This window comes from Aureobasidium pullulans (genome assembly GCF_000721785.1).
Source record: "Aureobasidium pullulans EXF-150 unplaced genomic scaffold scaffold_15, whole genome shotgun sequence".
Classification (NCBI taxonomy): Eukaryota; Fungi; Ascomycota; class Dothideomycetes; order Dothideales; family Saccotheciaceae; genus Aureobasidium; species Aureobasidium pullulans.
In genome coordinates this window covers 590,706-612,204 of record NW_021941035.1, presented here as the reverse complement: position 1 = coordinate 612,204, position 21,499 = coordinate 590,706, and the positions used below count along the sequence as shown (strand labels likewise).

At 48.9% G+C, this 21,499-nt stretch overlaps 6 protein-coding genes across 6 annotated transcripts; 2 read left to right on the top strand and 4 right to left on the bottom strand.

The window, feature by feature from the left end:
• Positions 1-6,375: 6,375 nt before the first annotated feature.
• On the bottom strand, positions 6,376-7,746 carry M438DRAFT_357392 (uncharacterized protein; the record flags this gene model as incomplete). Its single annotated transcript, XM_029907168.1, has 5 exons — positions 6,376-6,865; positions 6,922-7,064; positions 7,117-7,344; positions 7,402-7,509; positions 7,564-7,746. 5 exons carry the CDS (start codon positions 7,744-7,746, stop codon positions 6,376-6,378), a joined length of 1,152 nt encoding a protein of 383 aa, XP_029758552.1.
• Positions 7,747-9,520: 1,774 nt separating this feature from the next.
• M438DRAFT_398832 (NADH dehydrogenase, alpha subcomplex, subunit 8) lies at positions 9,521-10,272 on the bottom strand (the record flags this gene model as incomplete). Its single annotated transcript, XM_029909382.1, has 4 exons — positions 9,521-9,731; positions 9,793-9,925; positions 9,977-10,204; positions 10,253-10,272. 4 exons carry the CDS (start codon positions 10,270-10,272, stop codon positions 9,636-9,638), a joined length of 477 nt encoding a protein of 158 aa, XP_029758551.1. The 3' UTR covers positions 9,521-9,635.
• Positions 10,273-10,519: 247 nt separating this feature from the next.
• Positions 10,520-11,938, top strand: M438DRAFT_278360 (uncharacterized protein; the record flags this gene model as incomplete). Its single annotated transcript, XM_029900997.1, has 2 exons — positions 10,520-11,779; positions 11,834-11,938. The coding sequence occupies 2 exons, from the start codon at positions 10,520-10,522 to the stop codon at positions 11,936-11,938; spliced, it is 1,365 nt and encodes a 454-aa protein (XP_029758550.1).
• Positions 11,939-12,789: 851 nt separating this feature from the next.
• M438DRAFT_277990 (transcription factor iws-1) lies at positions 12,790-14,216 on the top strand (the record flags this gene model as incomplete). The annotated part of the gene is made up of 2 exons (XM_029900967.1): positions 12,790-13,360; positions 13,414-14,216. The coding sequence occupies 2 exons, from the start codon at positions 12,790-12,792 to the stop codon at positions 14,214-14,216; spliced, it is 1,374 nt and encodes a 457-aa protein (XP_029758549.1).
• Positions 14,217-15,019: 803 nt separating this feature from the next.
• Positions 15,020-15,931, bottom strand: M438DRAFT_278070 (uncharacterized protein; the record flags this gene model as incomplete). Its single annotated transcript, XM_029900974.1, has 1 exon — positions 15,020-15,931. The coding sequence occupies one exon, from the start codon at positions 15,929-15,931 to the stop codon at positions 15,020-15,022; it is 912 nt and encodes a 303-aa protein (XP_029758548.1).
• Positions 15,932-16,637: 706 nt separating this feature from the next.
• Positions 16,638-21,416, bottom strand: M438DRAFT_323331 (uncharacterized protein). Its single transcript, XM_029903003.1, has 6 exons — positions 21,189-21,416; positions 20,989-21,140; positions 20,811-20,934; positions 20,570-20,758; positions 16,835-20,514; positions 16,638-16,778 (listed from the first exon to the last, which is right to left on the bottom strand). Exons 1-6 carry the CDS (start codon positions 21,202-21,204, stop codon positions 16,755-16,757), a joined length of 4,185 nt encoding a protein of 1,394 aa, XP_029758547.1. The 5' UTR covers positions 21,205-21,416; the 3' UTR covers positions 16,638-16,754.
• Positions 21,417-21,499: the final 83 nt, after the last annotated feature.

Sequence of the window (21,499 nt, the reverse complement as noted above, 5' to 3'; positions counted from 1 at the left end):
TTCCTTACTAGTAGCTACTACCGCATTATTATAGATAGTAGCTCTAACATAAAGGAAAAGTTAGAGGCTAAGGTTAATAAGGACTTCGAGGTTCTCGACCTAGATAAGAGTCTTATAAAGGTGCTACTTACCTACCTTAACAAGGTTATTAGTAATGTTGCTAGCAAGGTTATTAATAAGCGCTACGTTATGCTCGTAGTTAAGTTCGTAGGATTACCTAATAGTTCGGCTAACTATAAGGAGGAGATTTAAGCGTACAAAATTATTATAAAGGATAGGGACAGCGACTCGGTATACTCTACTAAGGTCTACTTAAAGGACTTACTAATATTAAATGATTATTCTACTCGTGCAACGAATTCTTCCTTCCTTTATAATAGCTTGCTATATAGTCGGCTAGACTATATCTAGATAGTAAGCGTAGAGTCTACTTATAAGAGCTTAGGGTTATAAATAGAGGCTAGCAGACGGTCTAGCATAGTCTACTAGGGTTAGCTAGACGGCTACGAGAATGCTAAGTCTACGTAATCTTAGAGTACGGACTACCGCGAATTACTATAGATAACTATAAAACGCGTCTAAGTGTCTATCTTCCTCTTCCTTCCTCTCTTCCTTCTTCTCTTCCTTCTTCTCTTCCTTCTTCTAATTCTTTACCTACCTACTATTATTCGTAAAGACGCGTTAGTTTCTACTTTTTGCTTCCTTACCTCCTTTTTAACGCGTCTTTCCATTTATACTAACTATTTAGATGCCTCGAGTATAGGGTTCTACCTATAGTATATATCGAAGGCGCGTCCTACTTAGATAGATGTTACTAATATTACGTAGGCGTACGTGCTACTAACTATAAACCTGCTCTAGTCGAAGTGACATTTAGGGACGATCCTAATAGCTCTCCTTTGCCGCCCGAGCGCGGTAGCTAGCGCCGGAGTTAGTAATAAGTGTCTAAGGCTATCGACGAGCCTAGTATCGTCTACTACGCTAGGCGAAAAGACCTTAGGTAGATTGTTATATAGGGTCGCCTACTACTGCCCCCTAATATGTAGCGTGTTTTTAATCGAGCTAAGATGATCGTTAATTATATAACTAGCGTAGGCGTTAAGATGTAGCTAGGCTCGGTACCCCCTTCTACTAAACCCGTGTTTATCTATCCTAGTTTCTGTCCTGCTGTCTAGGACCTAGATTAGACGAATGAATTAATAAAGAGGACATAGAATAGTGTCTAGGAAGTAGAGCGAGAGTCTAACCTAGGTACGCGTACGTTATATATACCCGGTAGTGCTATCGTCTATAAGGTAAGTAGGGGATTACTATTCATTAATTTAACTTACTAATGAGGTTATAGCTACGCGAGGTAGTTAGGTCATAACGGGATAACCTAATAAGCGCTACACGGAAGGAGATAAATAGGTATGTTAATAAGCATTACTTCCTAAAATGCTCGTTAAACGATACTAAGTTTCTTACGAATTAGGCCTAAAATAAAGGACTCGGTAGCGCTTATCTCTTTAAAGACGGGGCTAAGGTAAGTTTAAGATCCTTTACATTACCGTCTAACTAACATAAGACGTTAGTCGAAGCGGTTCCTAGGCTATATGTTTATATAAGTTATATCTAGGGTATACTATAAGCGACGGAGTCTTACTAGCTTTACGCTAAGTTAGCATTACTAGATAGTAGTAACACCATATATAGTATTTGTCCTAGCTACGACAATGGAGCATGTCGTTAATATATAGAAACATAGTCCTATTAGTAGGGGCATCGACGGGGAACCCTAGTAGTATCTATTTAAGGCGAGAGCGGGCTAGGTAAAGTATAAGCGATATAAGGAAGTATAGGATGTAGAGAACGGCGCTGTTCGCTAGCAGAGACTGCTTGCTATACTAACTTAAACCGTACGTAAAGGGTTAAGTTACGGATTAGACGACTTTAACGAGCTTATAGTCCCTATACCGACAGGTGATTACGGCAACGACTTAACTAGGCTAGACCTAGACGAGGAGGATAGTAGGTCTGCTAATGTAGTATGTAATCGTTACTAACAAAGTTAGAAGTATACGACGAGGCCTACGAGGAAATTAATAACGACCTTCTAGACTAATCGCCGCCCTAGTCGCCTGTCTTTACTACTACCTAATGCTTAAGGATAGAGTTGACCCTAACTATGCCTTTAAGTATCGACGCTACTATGCCTATAGTTATCGCTCTACCGCTTAGACGCGTGCGCTCGTTACTACTAATAGATAACCGACTCGATAGCGGAATCGACATCTCTAAGCCGAGTTTAAAACGCCGACGCGTCAAATCGCCTAGCATATCGTATACCCTAAGTCGCGCTTCTATACTAGAAGCACTAAAAGAGAAGGAACCTATTAATATAAGTAGGGTCTTTTAGGCTAAGGTAAGGGCGTCGAGGAAGCGCTAGGTAGATGTTAAGACGAGGGTAAATAGCGTCATTAGAGAGGTAAAGGGCCTACATATATAGTACTATAACCTATTTATAGGTAATGATATAGAGACTACGAAGTAAATGACGAAATAGAATAGAAGATAGAAGGAAGATAAGCCGCTTAACGGAGACTCGTAGAGGACGCTTAAGGAGTCTTTTAATTCTAATGACATATAGGTAAAGGCGTAGCTTAACGAGCCTAGGAAAGAGCCTAAGTAGCGGTATACATACAACACATGAAATCTAACTGTTATACTAAACTTAGAATCGTAGCCGCTACTATAGTAAGCAAACTATACCTAGGTCGGGTCTACTAGACGGTCTACCTAATAGTTAGCTAGGCTATAAAGACCGAGTCTGTTATAATGCCTGCACTGTCTATCTAAGTATAAAGTGTACGAAGAACGCTATAGGAGGATCTAGCAGATAGTCTAGTAGACTAACGAAGATACTCGATTAGTGTCCTAAGCTATCGTCGTCTTAGCTACTAAAGGCCGAGCTACATAGTGTTATATATTAAGCAACGACGACTATATAAGGCGTGTAGCAAAGCGAAAGCGTAGCCTACGCTATTTGCGTAGCGGCGCATTAATGCGCGCATCTGTTCGTACGGCTTATAAGATCCCGTCCTATAGGGGCGCTTAAGTGCTAGGGGGCGCTTTAGTGCTATAAAGCGCCTAAGCGCCTAGTGTAATTTCGTAACGTTGCTTATAGGTTTAGAGTAGCTAATGTTTAGATGCTCTATAATCGCTTCGAGCTCTAATACCTCTACTTTACTAACCGATATAACGTTTCCTTAGAGCTCGCGCTATGTTTAACCCTAATACGCCTCGCCTTCCCTACTTAGATCTTTTAACTATAGGATCTCTTCGGTCTCGGTCACTTAACTATCTCTACTATAATTAATGACATAATCGAGTAGATTACTAGTCGCTATCGCCGTATGCTACGCTAGCACCTAGCACTAACGATCGAGAGGATAAGGCTCTATCGAGAAGCAATTTAAGAGCTTAGAGACACCGATTATATATAGGGATTTATCGACGGTACATTTAACCCCTTCTGTCGTCCTATAGAAGGTTAAAGAGACGTCTACTCTAGCTACAAGAAGCTCTATAGACTTAAATACTAAGGCATTATAACCCCTAATAGAATGATGCTCTCTATTAACGGCCCTTAGGAGGGCCGTATAAACGACCTTACTATGTGTTAAATCGGTCGTCTAGAGGACCGCCTTCGCTTAATATTTAAGGCTACTAGGGAGGTTATTTATCTATATAGTAATCTAGCATATAAGACACTTTGTTATGTCTTTAGACCGTACGCTAGCAAGTAGCATATACTTACAAAGTAAGAGCAGTCATTTAATAAGGCTCTATCGAGCGTAAGGATCACTATTAAGTAGCTCTTCGGCCGTACGTAGAACCTATAGTAGATTAACTCATTTAAATACGGCTTAAAGAGTAGTCTATAACCCGTCGCCCTATACTAGGAACTCGCTATTCTACTAACTAATATCTATACATCGCTCTATCTAATAAGCAGTACGGTGTACGGTCGATTTAACATAGCTCTATTAAGCATAGATGAATATCTCTCGCCGGAGGCGACTAACTAGTATACCATTATAGGCGAATCCCTACTAACATCTCTCGGCATATACAATAACGACGCCGCCTCTGTTTTTAAATCTAAAGACGTAGATGTATAGCAATTAAGTAGCTCTATAACTACATATAAAAAGTATTTAATTTAGTTATGGTTATGTTGCATAATAGGGGGTAAAAATAATGTTTAGATTTGCTAGAGATGTTTAAGGAGTAAATTGCGGGCAAATCGGCCTCTAATTAGTCGCTAGAGATCTCCGGCGACCTCTAGCGCTCTAAATTTAGGCTTAGATGTGCAAAGTTTAGGCGTTACATGACAATTTGCCTACTAAGCTAGGAAGTTTAGTATTTAACTCTTGTTTACTATTAACTTCCTATAGTTACCTAACTATATAGCAACCTTTTTATTTAATTCTAAGTACACCAAATTGTAGAGCATATCCGGTTTAGTTACTATATGAATTTGTATAACTTTTAATTAAGTGGTGTTATTACTATACACTAGTATTAAAAACTATCTCTAAAGCTTCCTCTATTAATACTCCTCGCTCGACTACTAACTGCCTAACATGCGCTATAATCTAACTTCTTTTACTAATCTCGAGGTTAGCTAACTTCTACGAGCAGCTAGACTTCTAAACTACCTCCTCTACTACATTATCTACTATTACTTCCTAGCGTAGAGGCGACGGCCGTATAACGATTAAGTTAACTATCTTATCTAGCTTCTCCTCGAGGCAGTTTAGCCGTATAGCTATTTCCTTCTGCTCCCTCGCTTATTCTATTACCTATACCGACTACTCCTCTAACCTCTTTACCTTTAACTCTACTAGACGGTCCTATACGCTTATTAATGCTATATTATCCTCTACGCGCCTTCTCTTCTTCCTATTCGATAAACTCGGCGCCGGCGATAGCGACGACGACATCTACGTAGGGCTCGATACCGAGTTCTTCTTCTTCTTTACCTTTAGAGTTATAAATATATGTTCTTTATCCTCTACGCGCACTACCTACTAATCTTCCTTAGTCTATCCTTCCTCTTCCTACTAGTTATCCTTATCGCGAGGATCGTCCCTATCGCTATTATCGCCGCTCCTATTATTACTCGATTCTATATCTCTATTACCTACTATACGCTTCTAGTTTAAGGTTAATAGCTATAGCGGCTACTTGTCCTAAAGGCGCGCCCTAAGGTTATTCCTTATTATCGTTAATTCTTATAACTCGTTCTAGTTCTTATGCGCGGCGGCCTATAGTTCCGCCTTCTCGCCCTCCTATACGTCCTTTAGAGCGATCTAGGCATCTATTAACTACGCCTAACTCGATGTATTACGCTCCTTACCGCTCTCCTCTTTCTTTACCTTAGTACGTCGTTCTATCTCGATTTAACCTATCCGGCGTATATAGCTATTTAGACTATATAGCTTTTTGCGCTCTAACTTAAAGGTAGTAGTAACGTTATTCTAGAACTCGCCTTGCTTGCTAGTTATTTTGTACTCTATAAAGCGCTCTACTGCGATCTAAGTAAGCATTTATTTGTCGTTCTTACTAATGCTATGTCTACCTTTTATACTACCCGACGCGACTAATTTCCGTGCCTCTCTAATCGGCTAAGTAGTAGAGACTGTCGAGGGGTCCCTTTATAGTTCGACTACTAGCGATACTAATGCTAATGTTAGAAGGTTTATTAAGGGGGCCTCTACGGTTAGATCTATTAGAGTCCTATAGGCCGGAGCGGCCGGTTGCTTTCGACGTGCTAGCATGGTGTTAAATTGCTATATATAAATCTTCTCTCTATCTACATGCTTACGACTAACGTTTAACTAGACCCCTCGGCTACTTCCGCGCTTAACCGCCTTACCCTTTTGAGCGGTCTTAGCACACTTAAGACGCGGTTCGAGCGGTTGAAACTAGCCCTTAACCTCTATTGCCGAAGGCCGCATTAGGCCATCAGTCAAATACCGACGACCGCTAAAGGACCGAAGTAGCGGCTAAGACCGCGGCTGAGACCGGTTGCAGACCCTCTCTAATAGTGTGGAGTTCGGATGTGAAGTTCCGTGACTACAGGTGGTACTCATCTGAGCAACCTCCTGAACCAAACTAGGGAAGTGGTATTCGCCATGGTCATTGCTATACTCGGCCGAGTTGAATGAACGAGTCTCGATCCCATTGAACCGAAAATGGTATGACTCGATAATTCAGGACTCCGAGTCATGGCAGGGTCCAAGAGGCACCTCATCTCGCGAGTTGCCAAACAGCCTTGGGAGGAAACGTAAGACAGTGGGGAACAAAAGGAAGTAGTTCGTCAAATATCTAATGTGCAGCTTCAGAGCTGACTTGAATCTCAACATCCTTGCGGATAATCGGTTCCTCACTACCACCACTGCTGTTGCTCTTGGTCCTCCTGGGCATGTTCTCTGGAAGATCGTTCAATCCAGGTCCATAGATTTGGGCCTTGTAGTTCGGTCTATCCGGTCGTAAAGGGTGTTTGTCGCAAGTCGTCTCTCTCTGCAAGCCAAAAACACCTTCCTCTTCATGACGAGATTTGTTCATCGTGCTGAGTTGGTAGGTGGAGTTTGCTGTGCGTGTGTTTGTATTGCGGATGTAGTAGGATGATTCCCAGCCCATGGCCTTCTCGTAGGCGCGGACGAAGGATCGTAGGGTAGGGATCGTGGCGGCCATAAGTGCATAACCGAGTTCGACTTGTTGCCAAAGGAGGGAGTAGACAGTTGCGATACCGGGGTCGGAAGAATCCGACCATTGTGAAACGTAGTAGACATGAATGATAGCGAACATGGCGACACTGTGATTGTTGTGTGAGCTTAAAAGAGATGAGGAATGGAGGTAAGGAAAACTTACATTAGACGGAATGAAAAGGCAAAGACGACTGAGAGCTTGATCTCTCTTGTCATTTGCAGCGGCACCACGAGAACGATGGAGAGAAGGAAAATTGCTATCTCAAACAGCGAGTCAAACGTTGCAACAAGACTCCACCGCGTAATCTGTATGGAGACGTTAGTTCTAATCCCAAGAGTGACATTCCGTTTGACTGACCTGTCCGCTGCATCGATCCTGGAGCGCGAACTTTGTAGATGGACCACAAGTAATGGTAAGAGCCAAGATGGAGGCCAGTGTCCAGACAGCGACCAAGCCGAGTAATGAGTTGCAAAGAATTCGAGCAGTTCTGTTGTCCGTAGAGAACAGTCGCTTCATGAAGAAGATGACTGAACATTTCGAGAGAGCATTGGCAATGATGAAGAGACAGATACTAGCGATAGCAGACTGATTCAAGGTTAGTTGACGCACTCGACAAGAAGAAGGAGAGGCATCATAGCATACCCTAGCTGCATTAAGCTGATCACTCTCTGACATGAGAGAGACGGCCTTTCCCAAAGCATAGTTGTCCAGCCCTACAAAGACAGCTGCATATTGACCTAAGCCGACAATCTGTGTCGATCAGTACATGAAGCTTGCGATCCCACAGACACGGTAACCACATACCGTAGCAGCGACAATGACCCAAAAGTCGAGTCCAAACGTACGTCTTTGAATGTGCCAACGGACAAGTAGTGTAATGACAGAGAAAAGAAGACTCAAGATCGTCGCGACATAAAGTATACCAGCACGGTCGTTGGCAGTTACTGGAGAAAAAGCGTAGAATCCATCAGAGTTGTAGCTTCCCATATCGCAAAGAGAGGCGCCCTTGCAAGGGCCCAAGATAAGCCTTGGGGAGGTCGAAGTCGAGTAAGATCGAGGATTGTCTCGTTCAGAAAAACTGCTAAAAAGTAGGGACTCAAAAAATCAGCTGGGGTAGGCACCTATATTCATGTCTCTGGAAGGAGAGTGGTGTTTGCAGATCCGCCCAGCGAAAGTTCGCTAGAACGAACCGTTTGGATATTCAGCCTCTTCCTGCCTATCACGAATCACGGCCCTAAGCAATAAAGACACTATGGCTGATGCTGCCGACGCCGGCAAGATGTGCTGCCAGGTTGATCCAACCTAAATACGTTTAAGAGCCGTCGACCGTTTCATATAACTGGGTGCTTGGGCTCCTTGATGATTTGCGAGGTCCTTGGGTTTCGGCTGAACACGTCAAGGGAGCGCTTACGAACGATTGGGGAAGGTTTTGTTGGACAGTGAGGTGGCACACCTTTACGCAAGCCTTTTCACGAGACCTCCCGCCCAACCGCAAACTCACTTTTTGCTTTTAATTTTCGATAGCCGAAGAAGTTGAACCCGCAGCAGCTCGTGCAGCTCCTTCCTTCGCAGTGTGGCTTGAAGGCTTGCATATCACGGAACAACCAGGGTCCCACAATCCGGTTCCTTCGTGCTGGCAGTTGTCGTGGGCATGTCCAAAAGAGGTGACCACAGATCTCAATTCAAGTCATGTTCCAGATCGATCATCATATAACGCACGTAGTGGCTTGTACTAGATTTCGGAGTGATTGCTGTTTTGGACAAGAAGACGAATCCACCGCATCCTTCGCGCAAGAATCTCGACTCAACCCGCAGCCAGCTTCAAGTCCAAGCGAAATTCAACAAAGTCTTGGCAGACAACCTCGGCAGATTGTACCAAGCACGAGATGACCAAGTGTGAGAGGTCGGTTTGATCAAAAGGAAGAACGACAGGGCTGAAGAAGGTGGAAATTGTTTCAAGTACACGGTAAAATAGATAATTGGTCGAGGGATGGATGTGAGGTCAGGCATCGTCAGGGTCTTCATCTACTCGAACCTACATCTGTGACACGGCCCTGCCCGGAACTGTGTACACGAGACTTGATCTCATTCAAATGAATGAGCTCGTGCGGCTCAAAGATACACGCAACATGGCATAAACAGAGATTTCGCAGACCGCCTTGCACATGAGAGATTTGCTTGACCAGATAAGATTGCTTGCTCCATCGGAGAGGAACCCATAAGATGGCTGATATATCCCGGGGAGGCCGAGCATCGAACACATAGAAGCGAACATGTTTCGCATTTTCGAATAATTCTTCCGCTCCCCATGTTGTGTCGACGGCCTGAGACCATGGATGTCGGGTCACCAAAGCCATGGCGGACCTGGAACTCTTGGTCTCCTGTTCGCGTGTGCTTTCGAAAAAAGGTTCTCAAAGTGCGCAGTGGATTCAGTTGTCTTTACCATCTAGAGTGGTGGGGCACTCATGCATTCGCGTTGAGTAACCAAAAGGACAGAAACAAAGTTTCATGTCTCCTGATAACCATATAAAAGGCTTTGACAGGGGAAAGACGCTCGGCTGCAAGTACAATTCTTATGCACCTACGCCTAAGTTGCTTCGTCTGCACTTCGAATACGAGCATCATCACGAGAGCGGCCAACCTGCTTACCTTTCTTTTGTTATAACGACCTCAGGCTGCAACCACAGCTTCAAGCACGAACTCGGAATCCTTTGGAAAGACGGGTATTTTATCAGAGTGTATTTCGAAGCATTTATCTCGGCGTTTTTGATATAGACAAGTCGGACTTATAGTGAGTGCCAGCCTCAGGTAGGCGTCGTGTAGTGGCGTTCGAAAGAAGATTTGGAATTGTGGTATCGTACAGATGTGAAAGGAGTTTAAGTCAAGGTCTTGTGGTGAGCGTAAGTTTGTCTCTTGCGCTCGTGAACGGGAAGCTCGTTTGCCGGGGTTCCAGGAATGGTCTTCTCCAACTTCTGCACACAGATTGCGGTTAGAAAGATAGATATACAGTCTTGAGGAGTGATTGCAACGCACCAAGTTGTCAAAGACACACTTGTTGAGAGGTCTTTCGTATCTTCTGCACTGCCACAGCTGCTGGTTGTTGTTGTCCAGGCATGACCAGTGTTTTCTGAACTCCTCAAGACAGTGCTTGTCAATGTCGCTCAGACTGTATGACGTTAGAAGATGCGCAGTAATAAATGGCAGGTATTCGACATACACGCTGGAAGCGCATCTGGTGACTTTGCGGCCCTCCTTCAAGCAGTCAAGCTCTCCCTTTCCATTGGCCTCGGCCTTGCACATCATGTAGTCGTCATTGTAGGTCTTGCATCTTGCGCCGATAAAGAACGAGGCCGAGAGAAGGGGAGCGGAACTGGCACCGACTTCTTGGACCTTGGGAATGTCGTCGGGCAGAGGTGTGGTGTCGATCAGCGTGTGCTGGTTGAATCTGCGCGGGTGTCAGGATTGAACAGAGGGCGAAGAATTGAGAGCGGACCTTGGTTGACGGGCCGACATGGTGGATAATGTGCAATTGACGTGAGGCTGGCTCTTGTCGCTGGTATGGGCGTGTGAAGCTGGAAGTCGTCGGTCAGCGCTCGGGAGCATCCGATTGGACCAAAAACGCCCAGCAACCCGCAACCCGCGACGCTGTGAAGCGCTCAAGGCTCCTCAGCCAGCAAACAGAAAGCGCGTCGTTCTTTGCTGGAAGCTCCAAGCTTCTTCTCCCTTGCATCAATCACGCGCCCGCTCGCAACAACCAGCCATGTCGTTATTCGGTAATCTGGGCAACAATGCTCAGCAGCAGTCCTCTGGTACTTCTCTTTTCGGCGGAGCTTCCAACTCCAACAACACCCAATCTTCACAACCCGCCCAGTCGACCTCTTTGTTTGGCCAACCTCAGCCTGCGCAATCGAACTCCACTCCCTCGCTCTTCGGTCAGCAGAACCAACAACCCCAGCAACAGTCATCGACTCCCTCCCTCTTCGGCGGTGCCGCCCAGCAGAACCAGCAACAATCTTCGACCCCATCCCTTTTCGGCGCATCCGCTCAGCAGCCTCAACAGCAGCAACAACAACAACAACAACAGCAGCAGCAGCAGCAGTCCGGCGGCATGTTCGGCTCCACCAACAATGCGCAAACACAGCAGCAGCATACCGGCCTCTTCGGCAAGCCTGTTCAGCAGACGAACAGCCTTTTCGCTCCGAATGCTACTGATCCCAACCAGCAACAGCAGCCTGGCATGTTCGGCGTGAACAATGCAAACTCTTTGGGCGCCTCTTTACTCAGTGCTTCTCTCTCTGCCTTGCCATCGGCTCTTACAAACAAGCCCACCACCATTGGCTTCAACCAACAAGCCATGGCACCTCCCCGCGACAAGACGATCCCTCAGCAAATGGACGCCATCTCCCAAAAGTGGAACCCTGAATCTGCCGAGTGTCTCATGCAACATTACTTCTACGTCGCCGTACCACCGGAAAAGGCCCCCTTTATTACCATGCCTGATAATGCCGACGAACGCGAGTGGGAAAAGGCCCTACGCAACAAGCCGACTGAGGGATCTGTTCCCGTCATCGCAAGAGGATTTTTGGATTTGGGCACGCGCTTGCAAATGCAGGTCGATGCAGTCAAGCAATTGCAAATGCGGCTCCATGAGATGAACAACAGTCTGGATGCCATGATGCAGAAGCATGAGTTGGTCTTGAGTGTCAGAGCAGCAGAAGCGAAGAGAAAGCATATTGGTCTGAGCCAAAGATGTCTCGCCTTGGCAATCCGTGCGCAAGTGCTCGCGAACAGAGGATTCGTTCTGGACGGCGCAGAGGAGGAGCTCAAGAAGAAGTTGGCGACGTTGGAAAAGGCAGTATTCGACCCAGCATTCTCAGGAAGAGAAGAGGAGATCTGGGCGCGCATGGTGGCCATTCGGGAACGAACCAGATGGCTGCAGGAAGAGAGCGAGAAGCTGGGCCGCCAGGTGTCTGGAGAGAACGGTGGTCTGGACGAGCAGGTGATTGCAAAGACAAAGAAGGTGGGTCCATTGAGACACGAATCACATTCGGCACCGAGCTAACATTTTTGACAGATTCTCCACGATTACGATACACAGATCCAGCATCTGCGCAAAGAGCTGGAACATGTCAAGAAGGAGTATGAGGAGTGGGAGGCCGCTAGCAAGCCTAGCAAATGAAAGGACATTCGCATTTCTCGGACATAAGATGACACATTTCGATACAAAGGCCCACGACGGGATGATGGCACTAGCGATGCAGCAGTTGCGTAGAGAGACTTTCGGAAGAATGGCCATGTGACGCGGTGTAGACCGAAGACGACAGCCAAAAGTACTGAGCCACATATTTGGAGAGCGCCGTTGATTGAGGGAACGAATATACGCGATGTTCAAGAGGTATCGTTTTTGTACAGTATGTTGTTACAAGTGTATCGTGACTAGTAGGAGAACGTATTTGATGCGGCTTTAAACAAGCTTCTGGATGTACTCGACGGCGAAGGGCGCTGCAGATGGATTAGATGACGGCGACAGCGAAATGTTGAGAGAAGATGCGTACAGAGGTAGAGAAGAACGCAGGTGGCAATAGCCTGCTTGACGGTGACAGATGCGGACTGCTCCTGGGCCTAATAGCCAAAGGTCAGTATGCGCTTGGTTGGATTGCGCGTGGTGACGATTGAATACCTCCATCTCGGCCTTGCTGGGGGGTTGCGGTGCTAGCGATGAGTCAGTACAGCGCTTGGAGGTTTGTCATGTCCTCATCACTCACCGAACATTTTATATGTGAAGTAACTTGATGTGTTCGTTGTGCCTGAAGTGGTTGGTCGCGAAAGTTCCTATGAGAGAGAGTCTGCGGTAAAATCCGGAGGAGGCACGACGTCAACTTCAAGGAAGGCGCGACCGGACAGCCCTGAACAAACCAACATCCACCTTCACCACATACTTTTCCACCCTCACTCAGTCATCAACATCCTGCAATTCTTCCAATATCACCACAACCGAATCGCATAACCGTCTAAACACAAACCGCAAATATGGAAGATCTTCCAGGCGCCGACTCTCCTCCTGTAAACGAGGTTGGCCATGAGCCTGCTGGAAACGACGACCCTCAGGATCCCTTACGCCCTGATGTTGAGGACGAAGATTCTGCTCGTACTCCACCAATTGCCGATCCTCACCAAGATACTGAGCTCGCCGAAGATGACCAGAACCCACAACTGTCAATTCCTGGAGACGCGGATAACGATGACAATGACGCCGATTCAGACGCTCTGAGTGATGTCGACGAAGCACAATTCCAGGATTTCGACCCGAACGCCATTGCTATTGAGGAGCGCCCGAGAGTTGTTGATGCTAGCGGTGTTGCCTTGTTGGGAAAGCACAAGCGCAAGCGTGACGATGCTGATGGAGAGGGCAAGAAGAAGCGCAGAGAGGGTCGCCGCGAAAAGCCCAAGCGTAGCAAGCGTGGAGGTGATGATGATGGACAGGACTACGATGCTTCCGAAGAGCAAGAGGGACGCAGGAGAAAGACAAAGGGCCCAGGCGAGAAGCGCAAGAAGAGAACACCCAGTCCCGAGGACGACTCCAACTTGTCACCAGAAGAGAGTGAGTAAACGCTTGGAATTCTGGCTGAAACACCTCATCTAACAAGCACACAGGACGCAAGAAGGAGTTTTCGCGCAAGCTGGATGAAGCACTCAAGAAGCCCAAGACAGCCAGCAGACGTAAGGCTGGTATTGATCTGGAACAGATGGCCGATACCGAGCTCGAGGAGATGCGTCGTCGTATGGCCGAGGCCGCCCAAGCCGACACCCAAGCCCGCGACGATGGAAAGCCTGCTATGCACAAGCTTAAGCTCCTCCCTGAGGTTGTCGCCCTTCTGAATCGTAACACTCTGCAGAACGCTCTCGTCGATCCTGACATCAACCTTTTGGAATCCGTTCGCTTCTTCCTCGAGCCCTTGAATGATGGTTCTCTGCCCGCCTACAACATTCAGCGCGAGCTGTTTGCCTGCTTAGCCAAACTCCCAATCTCAAAGGATGCTCTTGTCGCCTCAGGTATCGGCAAGGTCACCCACTTCTACACCCGCAGCACCAAGGCCGAACCTCTGATCAGACGTCAAGCCGAGAAGCTGGTTGGTGAATGGACGCGACCCATCTTGAAGCGCACCGACGACTTCCGCAAGCGCGAATTCGTCGAGGCAACCTACGACCCCAGCATAGTTCCCATGCGCAGCACACAACCCGTGGACAAGGCCGTTCGTGCAGCAGCAGCCAGAAAGGCCGCCCTGGCTTACCCCACCACCACCAACCGCGCTCGTGTGGAAGGCGGTCTTGGTACATACACCATCGTACCCAAGAGCGATCTGTCCAGAGCCGCACCCGGTGTGCGCCGCCCGGGCGCTGCTGGTGACGATCTCGCTCGCAAGCTTCAAGCACGCTCCAAGAACAACAGGAGATGAGCATAATATACGAGAAAGGGGGTTCTAAAATTAAAGGTCATGATATCAAATTGGGCGAGGGCGTTTTTTCACTTACTGTTCTCTTTCTCTGACACACGCATTTGGGATTGCATCTCATGTTGCCCTCCGTCTTTCCCACATGAGGGCGTATCACAATCAAAGCTGTTCTATTACTCCATTCTTCTCTACTCTAGCCCGAACTCAGTCATGATGAATATTCAAATTAGAAACCCAAAGACTGGATCAAGACGAAAGAAGGAGGAAGCATCTCATTACTGAACTTGTCGTTTACACGATGGCAAGTTACAGTAACCTCTAAGCTCACGTCCACAACACCACTTTACAAACAACAACCGAGGATCAAGAAACAAAGGCAAGAAACGATCAAAGTCCAATAAACGATGGCAAGTTCTATCCATCAACAAAAGAACCGAAAGAATGGGGTATTGTGTAGTGAAGAAGAAAGAATGAAAGAACCAATCCCATCGATCATCAACCCATCATTTCCAATCATTCCCAATGCTTCTTTCTATATTCTCTCTAGCAAATGAATGCCAAAAGAAAAACCACCACTTTATAATAAGAAAACGCCCAGAAAAACTTGGTATCAATCAATCCACATCCACAGGCCCAAATTCCTGGACCAAAAAACATAGGAAAAAAGAAAGAAATAATTGTATCAACAAAGGAAAAGGAAAAGTAAAAGGGAAAAGGATGTTTCCGCTGTCGTCGTCTTGGTGTCCCGGAAGCTCTGCGGTATCTTTGCACTGCTCCGACGATGAAGGTGTAGTAGTAATAGGCATCTAGCCCAAAGAAACAAATGCAGGATTATCACCCTGACGGACCAGAATTTCTCCTTGACCCAATTCCTCTCTAGCTCTGTCGTTCATGGCTCCAGAGTTTAAAAAGTCGTTGCCGCCAGAAGATCCATTGGAGCCGGGGTGATTGTTGTTGTTGGTGGGTTGATTGTTGTTCATGGCCGCTATCGCCGCAGCTCTCTTCTTTTCATCTTCCGCCCACATGGCAGCCGTACTTGCAAACTTGATCGATGCCAAAATCATCAACACACAAGCCAGTAATGCGAATCCGGCGCGCTTGGTTATTATCCAACGCACGCCCTCGACATCCGATCTCGAGTCCGAATTCAAGAGGACGGTGATTCTGTAATTGAGCTCTTGAATTTTCCTCTCGATATCGCGTTGTTCGTTTTGAACGCCCATTTTGCGATCGTCGAACATGCCTTTTAGTTCGTCCTTCATGTTTCCGCTGTCTTGGGTCATGCGTTGGCCTAGGATGTCGACTTCGTGTTCGAGACGTGTGCGTTCCGTCCTTGCTCTTTCGGCCTCTGCGCGGCGTTTTGTCATGATTTCTGTATGGAGTTCGGAGCAAGCGGCGCGGAAAAGGTAGGCTTCATTTTCGACATTGGATTTGCTGACGAGGGCGTTGCGAGCCAAGTCGATGTTCTCGGAGAGGGTTGTTCGTGTGGCTTTCATGATTGTGATTGCTTGGGCTTGACTCCATCCGCCATCTTCTAAGCGCTTGACTAGGCCGTATGTGTCGAAGTGGTGGACGTAGTCGGGGGCGTCAATGTGTGGCGGGCGAGGCCTTTTTGCGGCTTCCTCCTCGATCTGCTTGCGGATCTTTTGGAGATCGGTGAGTGGTTCTTGCTCTTGTTTCGGAGATGATGTTGAGCGTTGTGAGTCGCTGGAGGGCATGTTCAAGACTGTGTCCAGGGCATTGGTATGCGGCATGCGCGGAGCAGGTGAAGGAGGGCCTGGAGGTTGTGATTCCGAAGCATCTAGTACTGGCGACTCAGGTAGACGTGTGGAACGGAGAGGCCTCTCGCCAGGCGCAGGACTGGTATCCTTTGGTGTCGCAGTGTCTATGTCTTTCTTGGTCGGCTGTGGTAGCGCTTTGGCGTCTGAGGGAGCGACATCGCCAGGAAGCACTGCGGCGATGCCTTTGGCTCCTGCCAAATACGGCGGTGGTTCGTTCGCCTTGCCGTAGCGGATTGGTTTCGTAGCAGTCTGACTCCTCTTGGCGGCGGTGCGGAAGACCTGTCGCCCTGTCCGGGACACCTCACGTGAGAAGGGTGTTTTGCCCACGGATGTGAACAAGAATGGGTAAAGGAATGTAAGGCGCGGTGTCGACATGGTGGGCGGCGGCGAGTATCACGATGGGTGGAACTAAGGAGAGAAGGTTCAACATTCAAGAAGGGTACGTTTACGTCTATCGACAGGGCAGCCCAATGTTTTGGCGGGGGTTCGGAGTCGTTGCTGTCCGACCGGCGACCGTGCCGGTTACTGCAGTTTCATCAACCTCGTGCCTGAAGAAGGTCCCCGCGCTAGTCATTAGTCCCTGCAGTTTCACCAACTGCCGTTAAACCTGTCAAGATCCAGACACAGGGGAAATCTGTCAAAACTGCTTCTCTCTTTCCATTAATTATGGCTGGCTATTCTACTATACAGACAAACACACTAGGTATCATCATCCACCTGCCATCCACCGTGCTAGATTCCAGTTAAGCTTGTCAACTTTCTAGCTTGACAAGTGATCGATAGCCTGTGATACTTTGATTAGCAGCTGCATCATCTCAACACAACATCTGTGGTACGTACTCTGTCAATATCATAATCAAACTTTTCCAATGCGTCAAGAGCCTTTTCTCTTTGGTAGCCCATGCCTGTCAATCTCTTCAGGATAGGGTCGTCGTGCTCGGTTCCCGTGCTGATTGCGCGACCCAATGGAGGCATTGCTGTAGTCTGTGCCGCAGAGGCTTTGGGAGTCGCTGCTCCGTCGCCTAGTCTTGAGCCTGCAAAGCTAGGCTCTACTTGAGGTGCCGGTGTGTCAAGACCCGAGAAGATGGCGTCCCAGTCATGCGGTTGCTGTGCTTGAGGTGCGTGTGTCGATGCGAAAGGGCTGGCAATTGTCGTTTGTTGCTGCGACCCGCTTGTGTTGGTATCGAAATCAGAGAAGCCGTTGGGTGCGGTTCTCGTCACAGGTGTCTCTTGAGGCGAAGATACAGTGTGGATCGTCGATTGAGCGGGCGAGTCGAAGTTTGCATCAAACTCGTCAGTATTCTGATGGCCGGGGAAGCCAAAGTCGAAGCCTTCACCACTAGCTTCCTTGGCTTCAGCGAGGTCATCAAAGTTGTCGAAGTCGTCATCGAAGGCATCCTTGGTGGTCTCTTGAGGTGCAACGGGAGCAACATGCTGCGTAACATCGCCAACGTTGGCAAAAGAGGTGGCTCCCATGTCGGTGACATTGCTCATAGGACGAGAGTGAGCGTCGTGGAAGTGATCAGAGCCAGCCGTACTGGTCATTGGAGTCTGGGGTTGCTGAGGCTCCTGGGGTACGGAATGTGGCACAGGAGACTGTGTGGGGTCTTCGCGTGAAGGCAGCAGTCCGGTAAACTCGGGAGGGAAGTTGTTCGAGCCACTGCGGTGCTGACCTTCCTGAGCTGTTTCATAGGAAGGTGGGGACGTTTGTGCCGTGATGCTCGGGAGCTCGGACAAATTGGTTGCGGAATGTGTGCCCACAGCACTGGGACGACGTGAGTCGCCAACAACGAGTTCGCGATGCTCGCCAGAGGGAATCTCGGCTGCGGCAGCTGGGACATGAGACTCAGAAGCACCGAAGTCATCGCCGAAACCACGCTCGCTGTCACTGTCGTCATCACTGCTAGAATCCTCATGCTCCAGAGTCTGAATTGGGGGGAACTCGGAGTTGCCGTAGCTTGGAGGTGCAGCACTAACTTCTCTAGAGACGGGTGCAGCGTTGACCTCTCGGGAGACAGGTGCAGCATCGATTTCTCTAGATACCGGTGCAGGTGCGAAAGGATCATGAGTAGCCGAGTGATCACCGTTCTGTTGCTGTTGGCCATCTCCGAATCCGGCAAAGGCAGAATCGAAGTCGTGTGCAGGTGCTTGGGTAGACTGGCCAGTAGTTTGGGTCTCCATGGGAGTCTCGGGGAAAGCACCAGGAATCTCTTCTTCCAGTTGCTGAGGCACATCTCTGGACACGCTATCGTGGTTTCCGTCATGGTTCTGTGATTGAATAGCTGGACCAGACATCTGAGCAGGAGGAGTAGCAACATCCTCACCGCCCCATGGATTAGAGCTGAAAGTGTTGGTAGGTGGGTGATCCCACGGGGAAGTGACACCAGCATCTTGCTCGCCCATTCTGCTAGCAGGAGGTGCTGCACGGTTAGAGGAAGCAACGGACTGATCTCTAGTCAAAGGCTGGCGCATAGGCAAGATGTTGGGAGTAAATTGTCTCGACTCCGGGGGAGGCGGGGGAGGCTCGTCGTGAGCAGTGGCAGACAAAGTAGGAGAACCAGGAGTCAGACGGCCGTCAGAGGATACCGAGGGACCAGAAGGTTCAGATCTGAAGGACGTGACCGGAGGCGTGTGCGTTCCAGCTTGCTGTTGGGATGATGCCGAAGGTCCAAACAACGCATCGAAGGCACTAGGGCTAGGAGCACTTGACAAGAAACCACCAGGCGACAGAGTACCTTCTTCTCTAGGAGCAGTTGCCTTTCTGAAGAACGGGTTGGTGTTTGACGGAGCAGGGCTGACCACAGTGGATGGCGGTTGAGGCGAGACAACAGCTCTCGAACGCTCTTCCTGTGCGGCTACAGCTTGCTGTCTTTCTTGCAGCTCACGTTCCTCGGCAGCCTTCTTCAAGTCTCCCATCTCAGTTTGGATCTTCTCGTGCTCTCCCTCGTTCGTCGCGAGCTGCTTCTTGTTGATGGCGACCATGCCCTTCTGTTGGCGAGCGTCAGATCTCATCTTGTCGAGCTGCGGCTTGAGCTGAGTAATTTCGGCGTTCATCTGCGAGATGCGTTGTTTGAGGCTGGCATTTTCCTGTTGATCCGCAGTAAGAGCCTGAGAAACCTGCTGGTGCTGATTCTGCAAGTCTTGATAAGTGCCTTCAATCATAGCATACTCCTGTTGCAACTTCTTGGTCTCATTGCGCGAGTTAGCAAGCTGCTCCTCAAGCGACTTGACAGTTTTAACTTCGTTTTCGTACTGAGCACGGAACTGAGCCAGGCGCTGTTCGAGCTCACGTTTCTGAGCACTCGAAGCCGCAAGATCACGCTCATTGGTAGTCTTCTTAGTCTGAACGTCTTGCATCTGGTTTCTCAAATTGCCGAGCTGGTTAGACATGTTTGCAAGCTCGGTTGTATCTTCGGTGATGTTCCTGGTCTCTTCGTCGTTGGCGTCGCCGAGAAGGTCGTCCATGGCAGAAGGAGGTTGGGGACTTCTGGTAGCATTGCTTGGAGCGCTGCTTGGAGCGTTGCTTCCTCCAGTGTTTTGCGCTGCAAGAGTGGCACCAAAGGCTGAGGTAGGGATGAACGGCTTGAACAAAGACGAGGGGCCACCAGTTTGTTGAGGAGTGAAGTTTCTGGGAGAAGCATTGGGTGGAGGAGAAGAAGGCTTGCTACCTCCTGCAAATGGATCAGAACCGAATGCGTTTCCAGTGTTTTGTGTCGAGACAGGAACGGGGGCCGGCTGCTGAGCAGGGATTGGAGGCATGGGCTCATCTAGTCCGAAGAGGTCCTCAGTAGCCGACTTGGGAAGTTGCGAAGAGTTGTTGGCGTTGTCGAATGCAGGCGCAGTGGTCTGAGGGGTAGGATGCGCTTGGTTACGCATGGTTGGGGGAATCAGAGCCGGAGGTAAGAAGGCTGGGAGAGGAGCACCACTACGCTGCTGGCGAATCAAGTACATGGCAACGGCGAATTCATCGCGGTTGAGTTGACCCTCGGAGTTGATGTCTGCCAGGTCCCAAATGGAAGCCAGAGTCTCCTCAGGCAGACCGGAGTCACTAAAGAACTTGACGGCCTGTTCACCACTCAGAACACCATTGTTTGCCGTATCAATGCTCGAGAAGAATTGATCGTACTTGGCCTTTTCAGGAGGAGCAATCAACCAGGCAGGGCCTGTGGTTTGTGGGGCCATGGGTGGTGGTGCACCGAACGCAGCTCTTGCAAGAGGACTCTGGGCGCGAGCCTGAGGACCGGTGAATTGACGAGGCATAGCTGATGGGCCAGCGGGAGGCACCGACGAACGGCCTGTAGGGTTGGGACGACGAGCGGCGGCCTCGAAAAGTGCTGGAGGAAGGACATTCGGGAAGCCTGCCAATGCGCGACTCTTGTAACATGTTATGAGGTGCATGGCGATGCAGAACTCGGTCTTGTCGAGGGAGCCCTTTCCTTCACGGTCGGCCAATTGCCAGATGCGTCCGAGGGTCTCGTTGGGCAAGCCCGCTCTTTCGAAGATGGCCTTTGCTTGTTCGCCTAGAGATGTTCGGTAAGCGAATGCTTGAAGTGCGTATTACAACGCGTAACTCACCCGACAGGTAACCGCCTCCAGCCGATTGTTCATATAGATTTGCATATTGTGTCAACTTCTCAGGGTTGAGAGGGGGTATCCTGATACCAGTGCCTTGTGCTTGAATAGGGGCGGGGACAGGAGCTGCTGCGACGGGAGCAGGCGCAGGAGGAGGTGGAGGCATGCCATCGAACTTGGGTAGCGGGCCGGCTGTAACGAGCTTTAGTGAGGGAATCGAAACATCGGGTGTCTAGGAACGTACGGCGGAAAGCCAGCTCAGCAGTAGGTTCGCGACCAGCTTGGTAGTGGCCGATGAGACGAAGAGCTACGCTGAAGCCGGGCTTTGTGAGGAGACCGCGGTTCTCATGGTCGGCAATCTGCCAAATCTACCAGAGAGGGTCAGAAAAGAGGCTTCGCGTGGGACTCGAGTATAGACGTACTTCGCCTAGGACATTAGGAGCAACTTTTGTCTTTTCGAAGAAGCGCACAGCAATCTCGCCCGTGACGACACCCAATCGATCGGTATCAGCTTGCTGGAACAGCTGGCCATAGTATCGTTTCTCGTCAGCCGAGAGGTTGAGGTTGTTTTGGTCTGCTTGCGCGTCAGTTTCGTTTCTCCACAGCTCCAGACACAACGTACTGAAGTGGTCAGCCATTATGCCGTGGTTGGTGTCGGATCCCTCATGCGGTGATGCAAGTTGGTATTAGGGGTATGACGTGGGTCCAGACAGAGGTGGACTGTATGCAAAGAGAGCAGTAGTGGGCGATCCTGATGTACACGCGACTGGCAATGCAAGATGGAAAGATAGTACAGGACAAGGGTACAAGAGGTTGGCTGCTAGACAGAAGATGAGGACGGATACGGCGGAGTGGACGGCATGGCCATGTTCCAGCTGCACGGCGCGAGCTGGGGCCACAAGCCATGCGAGACGATGCCATCAGCGGGGACTC